Source organism: Melanaphis sacchari, unplaced genomic scaffold (assembly GCF_002803265.2).
Source record: "Melanaphis sacchari strain LSU unplaced genomic scaffold, SCAv2.0 Contig330_pilon_pilon, whole genome shotgun sequence".
Taxonomy (NCBI): domain Eukaryota; kingdom Metazoa; phylum Arthropoda; class Insecta; order Hemiptera; family Aphididae; genus Melanaphis; species Melanaphis sacchari.
In genome coordinates, this window is record NW_020271200.1 from 338939 (window position 1) to 351324 (window position 12386).

Consider the following 12386-nt stretch of genomic DNA (forward strand, 5'->3'; position numbering starts at 1 on the left):
TCTATAGGTTTCACAATAACTAATTAATAAGTTTCTGTTGTTTCCAAAATTCTTCTCGGCCATTCAAAAAACTAATGCCATCTTTCGCTTCGGAGAGTATATAGTTATCGTTTTCTTGAATTGCACTCATAATATCTGTACGAAAAATTTTTAAAAAATACGACTTATTATCATGCTAGCCCGATTTGGTGTAGATAATTATTAAAATTATAATATTCAGTGGGAAAAATTTGATGTATAGAACACAGAAATAAACTGCACTTATATATTAATAAAATCATACAATACAATATTATGTTTGGGTTTATGTGAAAAAGTATATAATATGATAATTTCTTGGTAAAAATCTCATTCACATAATAAACTCAGTATTTTTTTTTTTTACATTCATTTTGAGTTTTTGTATCCAAATCTCATGTAAAATCATTACCATAAAATACTTGTTATTGGTATTCTATTTTGTAAGGAATAACATTTATAATTTTTATTCAAATCTATAAGAAGATAAGTTATCGTATTGTGCCTACTCATTAAAATATATTTTTGGTGTACATTACAACTGGCGCATTAGGTAGGTATCGCGAGTTTATTAATATATCAGGGTACTTATAAACAAATATAAACATTGTACCATAAAAATTATAAAATATAAATATAGTGCATTAAGAAAGTTTGTAAACCATTTGTATTTATAATTATTATTTAAGTTTATACTATTTTAAAACGTTTAATTGTTACATATGAAAACCTCTTAAGTTTTTAAAAATACATTAATCATTTTAAAAAATGATCCTAAAAAAGTGAATAGATTGTCGTATTATACATTTATGATTATTGTCATAAAGTTTCCTGTTTAACATTCTTAACTGTTAACAAATATGATATTATATTAACCGATAATTAACGAAAGTCAATAGGTAATTAAAAATAGTTGGATTTGAAGGCAAATGTCTTTTTGTTTTGATAATAATAGAAAAATAGTTCATATAAAAATGTGTTCCATTTAATTTTTAAGATAATGGGTAAAAATTATTTTACTTTTTTCTCTTTTTTAAATTTTTTGTGTTTAGTATTAATTGATGATAATAATTTTATACTTTTAACGTTGGTACAAATCGATATAAGCTTGCGAAGACTACGCGTGTTAAATGGTCATGTTTAAAATTATCTTTAATGTGTATGTTTTATTATTGCTGTTAGACGTATCGATAGAGCTTATTTAACGTTTATAAAAGTACCTATATTACCTAAAATATGTTTTTGATGGGTACATTTAGGATTTAAGTGCTTTTTTTCATAATTTATTGCCTTCAAATATAAAATTAAAATCCTAGTAATTAGTCATTTTTATGATGGCTAAATATTTTGATCAAATATATGGTATCATATTTAAATCAATTAGAGCTCTGATCTTAATACCCTAAAAAATATGAAAATAATCAGAATAATCTAAAGACTAAAACAAACACATTTTCCACTACTAATGCAATGTTTTAAATACGAAAAAAAATGTCTATTGTATCGTCTAGATATAATAATAGTACTTGGATCTATTGTCAAGTGTTCCAGATATTCTTTGTCTACGCATAATTCCCTGAGCAGCATTTTCGATTGGCTTTTAGCGGTGACTGTTTGCTTGCGTCTCGTTGTCGATCCTGTTACAGTCGGTGTCGATCCTCTGCTACCACCTATGCCACCATCGCCTCCGTTTACTGTTCTGGCTACGGTCGCTTGACGTTTGTCTTCCCAACCAACTTGCTGTATCACGATAGCGGTATTCTTCATTTTTCCTGCGCAGTGATATCTTATATATTTAGGCGTATGAAATATGTAGGGTGAATCATTTATCAAATAACAGTCATTATTTCAAAATCTTTTGATGATAATAATAATGATTTTATTAGATATCTTATGGTATATTTAAATAGAATTACAACTAATATAACATATATAATATCCTTACTCACCGCAGAGAATAAATTCTTATTGGATATTGGAGTACTAATAGAAATAATTATTTTAATTTAAACAACAACAAAGACAATACATGAAAAAACTGGGAAGTTGTTGTGTAAATAAGACATAAAAGTCTTTGGATAATTGTATTGAAAAATACATTTTGGGCTTGTTTGATTTTATTTTAAATATGTTTTTTTATGCTATCAGTATTTTATAACTTATTACAAAACTTAGACCAACCCAAGCAGTTATACTATATTGCATAATTAACTGAATCATAGAAAATTATATCATGTGTAGTATTTGTATATTTAATTTTTTTCTTGCATTAATATACATGTAATGCCATTTTCATGATTTTATGCATATGTTACATATGTTTGAGTCTCAGTTTAAGTGCTGGTCAATAGTTAATACTAAGTATTTTTTATATTATATTTAATTAATAAAATCTCATGAACAAGTATTAATATACCGAAAAAATATTCTGTTTCAAAACAAAATTAAAAATGTATGCGATCATTCAAAAAAGTAAAATCTTAAAAAAATTATAACAACAAAAATTTAAAGGATATTGTTTTATTTCAACTGGAAATTATGTAATAATTTCAAAAACATTAATAGATTTTAAAATGATGAGTGATGGTTGATAAAAAAATGTCTCAGTTTAGTACCACAAAAAAAAAAATAAAATAAAATTAATATACTATAAATAACCAACAAATACTAATAACGCACTATCTCAAAACATTATTTCATTATTTTGAAATTATTTTTTATTTTTTTTAATTGGTTAAAAATTTAATAAGTTACATTAGACGTATTTATTTATACAAGGATTTAAAAAAAAACATGTTAAGTTATTATATGATGTTAATGTTTAATTAATGGACGGGTTTAAATATTATAGGAACATAGTCCATAATGAAGTTTTGTGCAGTCCTTCACCCTCTCCATAATTGAGCATTGTATCGTTACACTCAAACTGTAATACACATACGACGTGGATGACTTTTGGACTTACCAATAGCGTTTTCAATGGCTTCTCTAGCTTTTTGCACGCCCAGCCTAAATTTTTCGAGTTCCGGTCGAACGTGGAGTCCTCTGTGATAAAATACGAGACTGTGTTCAAAATCGCCAAGATGGTATAGTGCTTCCGCTTTCTGATAAATGGCTGCATAATACAAAAATAAAATTATATTATGTAATACATGACTATATAGTGTATGATAATTTCGATGATAGTATATTCAATAGCAGTAGTAATTCTCAAATTCTGATGAGGAGGGTCATTAACTTATTATAAGAATCATTGTTGTATAATATAGTATTCATATGGCGTAAACCAAAATAAACTTTCCACATCAACTATGTATCTGAAAATGTTGGAGATGCTGATAAGTTAAAATCAATAATTTTTAATTTTTGACACTGTGGATATAACTTTACACGATTTATAGAGTATTATAATTTACAATACACACTTATAATATGACTCACAAAATCATATTAAGATAGTATGAATCCTCATTGGCCATAGTATGAAATTTTAATTCCTGATCATAGAGTTGACTCTCTGAAATAACTAATAAATTATGTAAAAACCAGAAACGCATTATAGATAGATTCTAGTAACATATCGTGGTGATGAATAAAATTATACTTTTTACCGTTGTATCATTATCATAATTAAATATTTTATTTAACGACACTATTATAGAATTAATTTATTAGAAACGCTAGTAAATATTTCTCCAATGTATCATTGCTACGGATTCAGTTTAATACTTTAGTGGTCACTTTATAGCTTTTTAGGCGGAGTTCCTGTATCCTTCAAAGTGAAATTCGACCGTTATCACCGCGAATGTTTCCCATCAAAATAAATGTACTTATATTAGGTAGATATTTTAGATATTATTTGAAAACCCTCATATCTCGTATTATTATTCTAGAAATTATCAATAATATGTTTAAATTACAGTTATTAAATTTAATAAATTAATGTATTTTGATGTTTAACTAATGATGTTTTTAATATTGGATATTTATATTATATTTTTACCTACCATATCCTACCTACTTGTATATTAATAGGTATATACCTATATACCTATATAGTAGGTACTCATAATAAATTTCAAGAATGATTTTAAAATTTAGATTCTTTAAATTTTACATCTGTAATGATTAATATATATTATATACTAATACTCTAAAATAATTAAAAAGTTATAATTAGAGAACGGAGTTTAATTTAAATAAATATTTTTATGTAGTTTTAATATCAGAATATTTTCGACATATTATGTATATGTTTCATTTAAATTCAAATAAGCTGATGCTAATTTTATTTTAAATATTTTAAAAATAAATATATGTATTCTGTATTATTGTAGAATTTTTATTTTAGTATTTTACGATGTACCTACGATATAATATGATTAAGTCTGTACACTTCTTGACATTAAATGAAAACGATTAGACATCTCATTTAGGTAATAGGTAGTACCTACTTATTAATAAATATGCTTTCGATCAGTGTTCATATGAGTTTTATTTGGAAATAGAATACATTCCAAAAAAAATAATGTGTATGAAATATACATCCATCACTACCGTTGATGTGGAGAGGTAATTCAGCCATTATATTTATAAAGCAATGTGAAGATTCAATCACTGTCATTTTTAATTTGAAAATTTCAAATTATACGTCGTTTTTAATTGTTTTATTCACAGAGACTATTTAGATGATTCAGAATAAAACATTTTTATTTATATTAATATTATATATAATAGATTTTATCTTATATTTATAATTTTATACTAAATTAAAATCCGTTATTAAAACCTAGTTATAATATATGCTGTGCATCAAGTATAAAACCAGTTAATAATATGTCGTATATCTATACTTTGGGAAATATTCTATTAATATATTACTTTATATGATATTGATGAGACAATACGAGATGTGGTGCGTCCATCATAATTATTACAGTTGTCGAATTTAGTTTCAAAGGCTTTCAAAAAATATACAAAATAACATGTTAATTTAGTTTGGCTGAAAACGGAATCCTTCTATGAGTATCCATGCTATCTTTTTTAATATAACTTATAATATATTTATGAATCTATACGAGATATAGGTAACTACTTACTTATGCACACGTAGTTAACAAAAGTATTTGCTTATCTTTTTTATACTTAAAAAAATGTCCACACCACGTTAGACAATTATTATATTCACATAAAATACAATTTAACATTTTAGATTAGATATTGTAAAATATTATTTACACAAACCCTGCGAGAAGTTGTAAAGGTAATTTTTTTTTTACTTTGTAATTTATGCTGATAGTATAAGTTATAATTTTCTAATAATACCTTTTAGATATGTACTGTCTTCATTCAATGCCACTTCAGCATCTTTCAATGCCAAACGTGGTTGGCCGAGAAGCAAATAACATTTGCTTCTAGAAACTAAAGCCGTTTTGTCATTGGGGCTCAACTCCAATGCCTTCAAACAAAAATAAAAAATGATCACCTGCTACAGTTGTACATACAATATTATAAAAAATGTACATATACGAAATCCTACCTATATTCATCACATTATACAATAAGTTCTCAATAAATAATCATTGATCACGAAAAACCATTAACTGTGTATTACTATTTATTGTTCTATATTATTACCTATCTTTAAAGAAATATAGGTATGCAGTGTAAATCAATTTTTTAGTAACTAAATGTGTCTAATATCAACAATGACCATTACTCGGAATCAGAAAAAATAAAAATTACACAATTATGATTAGGGATTAAAATGCCGGAAAGTATAAAAAAATTAAAAAATATTAAAATAAAACATTTTTGAAAAATACCAAAGTTTTCAAAAAAATAAGAAAACAGAATTTTAGGAAAATTAAAAAATTATATTTATGCTTAAAATAATTAAAGTATTAAAAAAACCTAGTCAAAAAAAAAAAATAGATAAGAAATTTTTCATTGTCATTTTACATTTATCAATACGATGTACGCGTATAATAGTATTAAATAAACTATTAACTATTTATAAGTTATAACTACATAGTAAATGCTAAATTCTAAATACTTAATAATTAATATTACAAATTATAATAATTTATAAATAAAATATAGAGTCTGCAAGATTCATCCACTATACAGACTTTAAGTGATAGTATATACTATATAGTACATTAATATTTTATGTATTATGAATATTATGATCATCAACTATCATTATTATTTATTGGATTGTTTCTTTTCCGCTATATATTACTTTTCAATTTTTTAAAAAAACCTTTTTTTAACCTTTTTTTAACCATTTTTTTTTTTTTTTTTGAAAATTATTATCTTTAATTACGATTATAAATCAAAAACTATCCTGTATGGCTGTAAAATGTCTTATTTCTTATTTACTTTACGTAAAAAAGAAAAAAATGTTTAATTTACTATTTAGTAAATATATGTATGGAGAATTTTGTATCCAAGCAGACATTGTCTAATTGCATTAATAATATAATACAATTGCAAAGTTGACGATTGTCGAAGTCACTGAAATATTTAAATTGTCATTTTTTTATATTTGCTTTTTAACTATCTCAGTCTATTTGTTGATAATATCTAAAAAAATAAGTATTATGTCACTTTATTAATTGAAAATTTGAAAGCTTAGTAAAATAAAAGCAGACGATTAGTCGTCAAAGATAAATCATAAAACAGAAATATTGAATTATTATTTAACTATTTCCAGTTTTCTAATTATTGATAAATTTCAGTGACTCGCAAGGAATCTATACAAGAAATTATAATTCATATTAAAAATTCATTTTTATATTATTTAATATTAAATGATATTCACAAGAAAATGTATTGAATTTTTTGAATAATACACGTTTAAACAATGAAAAAAAAAAATGAATGATATTATGATAAACTACTTATTTGACATAGGTTTATTTTACAAAGTACCTAGTACTAGTGACCTAGCAGTAAGCACACAAGATATAACTATGGCATAATTATAAAAATAATTAATCATTTATTTGTAAATCGAACCATTTTAATAGTAGTAAAATTGTACTTGAAATTTCAGAAGTTTAAAACATATTTTTAATGTTGATAATTGATAATAATATATAATAATTTTTCTTTAAAATTTCCATTATTAGGTAATTTAACATGTCACTAAATCAAAAATAAGTTTTACTTATAATTATTAAATTTAAATAAAATATCAATTTTAATTTTTTAATTTACGATAATTAGTCACAATATTATAATTATTATAATTTACAGCAGTCAACACTGTAAGTAAAATTAAATAGTACAAATATGCTTTATTTTAATGACGCTATTTAGTAAAATAGCAGATTTTCTATTAGACTGTAGTGGTTATAACTAAATATAAAATAATGTAATGAAAATGCATCAAGTAAGTATTTCAAAAGATTTTATTTAATATGATTTATTTTGACGTAGGTCATCGAGTGACGAGTGTTGACCTCGTATGCATAAAGTGAAATGTATAGGTCATTACAATTTTTCTTTATTAAGTTTAACACATACTCACAACATTATATTCTGATCATAAGGTACTGAAAATAATTGTACGTGTATCAAACGAGGAAACGAGCAACTTAACAAAATAAAATAAAATTTGAAATTCGATAAGCGTAGAACCAAGAAACAAGTTTAAAAAGTACAAAGATGATTGAAAAATCATAATTAAATTGTTTGTTTACACTTTACTTAAAACGATCATTACAAACATTGGTGAAGTTAAAGTGTGAAAATTGCAATCATTTAGTGTGTTCAACACGAATAACTCAAAACTTACTGAAAGCCTCAACATAAACTTGTAAAGGTGTTCGTTAAAACTTAAGATTTATCTGATATTGAATTCATGAAGCCAAGTAAATAGTACGCGCGTGTTTATTTATTCGCGTACCAAACACGAAGTTCTTTTTTATCATGAAGTAGCCGTGTAATATTTTAGATTTTTAGCATATACAACTTATTTCATATATAAGTACTTACATGACTTACTAGTTACTTATTAATACAGACGTAAAGAAATAGACGGTGGTTTAATACAATTATTTTGTTCAAAGTTAACAGCTATCAGTTATAAGTTAACATTATTCAAAAAAATTTTGATGTGCATCTAAAAGTTATTTGTTGCAATGTTTTTATTTATATATTAGCATTATTATATATATCAGAGGTGGCCAATAGGCAATATGAATAAGTTCGAGGGCCATATAGACAAATAATACTAAGAGCCAAAATGTTTATAGACACATTTTACATAATTTGATAAATTTTTATAATCTAATACCAAAACAATTAAATTTTTGATTTTATAAATAAGACACAAGCCGCATCTGATAATGACGAGAGCCACACGTGGTCGCGAGTCGCAAATTGGTCACCTATGATTTATACTGTAGTAAATAATATACAATAATAATGCGTGTTAATAAAATATAAAAACACATAATAATTAAACTACATATATTTTTAATTATTTGAACTGTTAATAATATTTAAAAATTTAAATAGGTTTAATAATTAATAGATATAAATATAATATAATCAAATAATAAATATTATTGTTATTTATATTCTAAAATAAATATTTGTATTAATTTAATAATTTTAATTTATCTAATAAATACACAGTGATAAATAGTTTTATTTTAAAAGTTTATTGAAAATTTGTAAAAATGTAAAGACAACACCTGTATTCTAAATTGTAATTTATTTAGGAGTCTTCTCGCAAATCCAGATTTCGATAAAAATTTATTTCATTTTTTTTTTCATACTTTAAAAATGAAAAACTTTTTTTTTCTATTATTTATACCTAAAGTTTCTAGGGTATGAAATAATAAATTTAAAAATATTTGAACTTTTCTATGAACATTTTAAATTTCTTGACTATTTTTTGATCCAATAGTATGATCAATTTATATTTGATAGTTAAAAATACTTAATAATTTAATATAAGGTTTCTTATAGCATTTAAAAGACATTGAAAATATTTCGACTATTTTTTTTTATGAAAGTTTAAAGTTCTATTTTTTAATGACATTTTTTATATTACCTATATGGCTACACATATAATTTTAGAGTAAAAAAAAACAGATGAAGTAGGTAACCGCTCTACTGTTTAAACTTTTAAAGTATAGGTATATCTCGTTATTGATTTAGTCAATTAATGTAACATAACAATGTATGTGTTGTATGTATTTCTAGTATGTATAAAATAAATTATTAATTACATATATTAGAAGTTTTAAGTACCCTCAAATATTATTTTTAAATTATAGAAAAATAACTTAATTGTTATTTTTGCATAAATATTTTATTTATTTTTAAACTTGAAATGTTTATAAAAAAATTGTACTTATAAATTCATAAGGCGATTGCAGTGTGAAAAAAACTCTGTATTATCTTTATTTTTAATTATAAAATAAGTTGTATATTTTTGTGAATTTAAACTTCAAATATTTAAGAAAATAATCTTCCCTATAACATATCTTTAATATTTTTAAATATCAAAAATAACTCTTATAAGGAATCTATACGATATACGTATTATGCGTTCAATAGTGATATCATTAATATTTCATAAAATATACTTAATATTTAATAATATAAATCAACAAGTCATCATCGTTCAAAATCGTTTCTTTTTTTTAATTTTTAATTCAAAATCAAAACATTTATTACAGTATCTTACACAATGACAAGGTATACACTAAACCTATTTTACAACAAAGCGGTTTATTACTCCCTTATCCTTATTTTTTTTATAAGTGTTTGAATATTATATTTTTATAAAATTCAAAAATATTACAAAAAGTTACAAATAATTAATAGTTGAAAATTTCCATCACTATATCCATGAATGGATTAATATGTATATATTATTATTTGCTATGAGCAATGAAATTTTCAAATATTTAGACTGATTTTAAGCTATTTATACTACTAAACTTGTTTACACTGCTTTACTATACGATGGTACAAGTTATATCGTACAATAGAGTGAGAGTTTAGTTTTAATCTTAAAATTTATAATAAGCCCTATTTATATACATGTATAATAAAATGATTACTCAGTTTTTATTTTATATAATTAAAATAATTTCTGAATTGTTAGAACCAAAATTTTTTTAAATGTGTAAACCTATATTTTTCAACTAACAATCTAAAAAGTTTCTTGTTTATATGGTTTTTACTACATTGCCGTATAAATAACATTATACGAGTATTATGGTATACATTTTAATTGATATATTATATTCAGGTTTTTATTTTCATTGGATCATGTCGAAAAAATATTTAAAAAGTTGGGAAAGTTACTGATCTGCTGTTTAGAATATTTCGAGTGTACCTTGTCATCGATTAGCCAGTAGATATTTGTAATGGACGTCTTAAGTACGAGTATAAATCGAATAAAAAAGGTGCATGAATATGAAAAACAATTTTGAATAGAAATAGTGTTTTAGACTCTATTTTAGAAGGTATTTTGTAATTTATTTATAGTATTACTATATATATATTTACTATTTTATATTGGCCTAATTTTATAAATAATAAAAAAAAAACTAAAAATTGTAAATATCAAAAAACTCAAAATATTTTGAAAATTGTGTATCATGTCTAGAAAATGCTAGTGTCAAAATTTGATGAAAATGTCAAGACATCGTAACGGACAATTCATCATAATCCATAATGTATTACGACAAAAACTGGTGTAATTATAATAAACTTTACCGGCAATATGTCAAAACTAACAGCAAGTCTAGATAAGAATGTTATTAAACCCAACCTGACCCGCGTTTCCGTCCTAACCTTATCGATGAATTCGAGCGACACGTTCACATCGTTAATGCAGTGCCGAGCCAGCGCCAACAGGGTGGGTGACTCAGCCGTTGATGGTATGTGCAGCGTCCGGTTCCGATCCTGTCGTCGTTTCATACGCAAAGACGCTTTGATGTCCCGCGTGCCCAGGTTGACGGCAGCTGCCCGGTCCTTGTCCGTGTACACCTCTTCGAGCAGCCTGGACCGGGAGTCGCGTTTGTGTCGTTTAGCCCAGCCGCCACCAAAACCACCACCTCCACCTAGACCAATACCAACGCCTCCTCCACTGCCGGTGCCCGATTTGCGCGTCTTAAACTCTTCAGTTAATTCATCAAACGTCGTGGTCGCACCACCACCACCACCCCCAAAAGAACCGCCACCTCCGCCACCACCACTGCCACCGCCACCACCTACCTTACGCCTCCCGTGACGCCGGCTCGCTACCGTCCTGCAGCCCTTTCGGCCCACTCGTCCGATGCCCGAACCCCCGAGATCGTCACCCACGCCCGCACCGATGCCGACCGTATAACCTGGGTTTCCGGCTAGATCATCGGAATCCGATTCGCCTCGGCCAAAGCCACCTCCGACTCCACCTCCACAAACGCCATTTGCTTCGCTACTTCCACCTATACAGTCGTCTGACTCGTCGGGCTTGCCCACACGAACGTAGCTTTGCATCATCTCCGAGTCGCGGGTCATCTGCAGTATGTCCTTGGCGTGATCGGCCATCGGCTGTATATCACCCGACGTGTCGCCCAGCCCGGCCATAATGACGACGTGACTGTACACTCACCCAACGAGCGTCACTCGCGTATTCCGGCCCGCACACACGCGCTCGTGGACGGACACTAATGTATAGGGTCGTTATTTATATATTTAGGTATATTATGATGTTTTGATTGAACGACATCGGTGCGCGCGAATAGAATAGTAGCCCGAGGCCGATTACGGTATACGCGTAAGTATATTATATCAGGTGTACGTATACTGGCAGTGGTGATTGGAAAAGGCGAAGAAAAAATTTTCGATTCAACACCTCTGTGTTGTCGCTATAGTAACCACGCCTAGCCGCACCTTAAACGCTTAGCACGGTTCGTAACTGAACGTGTGTGTGTGTGTGTGTGTGTGTGTGTGTGTGTGTGTGTTTGAGTGACAAGTAGCATGCAATGGTGTTAAATTGCAACGGAATCGGAAAAAATCGAATATTTTCTGCATCTACACGATTTAGTATATTATTAAAGCAGATATAATGTAATATTGTCATGACACACTGATACGCGATTAAAGGCGAAAAATAATAATAATATACAAATAATCTCGATGACAACCTTGCCACCACTGCGATAGTCACGCATCACATATAAATATTATGAGAAGTGTTATGTGTATGGCGAATCTAGGTTCTAGTCAACTATTTATTAATTAGGTAGGTATTTCATAGTCTGTTTCCATAGTTTATAGCATCGCCGTTTTATTGGTATATTTCAAATTCATCAAATAATTCAAATTGCAGATAGTGTTATAATTCCTAC

The 12386-nt window shown here is 26.8% G+C and overlaps 1 protein-coding gene across 1 annotated transcript; it reads right to left on the reverse strand.

The window, feature by feature from the left end:
• On the reverse strand, positions 1 to 11799 carry LOC112596655. Its single transcript, XM_025342414.1, has 5 exons — positions 10846 to 11799; positions 5344 to 5476; positions 2984 to 3133; positions 1545 to 1790; positions 1 to 135 (listed from the first exon to the last, which is right to left on the reverse strand). Exons 1-5 carry the CDS (start codon positions 11620 to 11622, stop codon positions 20 to 22), a joined length of 1422 nt encoding a protein of 473 aa, XP_025198199.1. The 5' UTR covers positions 11623 to 11799; the 3' UTR covers positions 1 to 19.
• Positions 11800 to 12386: the final 587 nt, after the last annotated feature.

Bases quoted from the DNA above. Each gene is read 5' to 3' on its own strand.
- LOC112596655 (XM_025342414.1), bottom strand. From the start codon at position 11,622: ATGGCCGGGCTGGGCGACACGTCGGGTGATATACAGCCGATGGCCGAT. The intron at 3,134-5,343 runs GTATTATTAGAA...TGTATTATGCAG, and splicing joins AGACAGTACATATCTAAAAG to CCATTTATCAGAAAGCGGAA. The intron at 136-1,544 runs GTACTATTATTA...TTTTTCGTACAG, and splicing joins ACACTTGACAATAGATCCAA to ATATTATGAGTGCAATTCAA.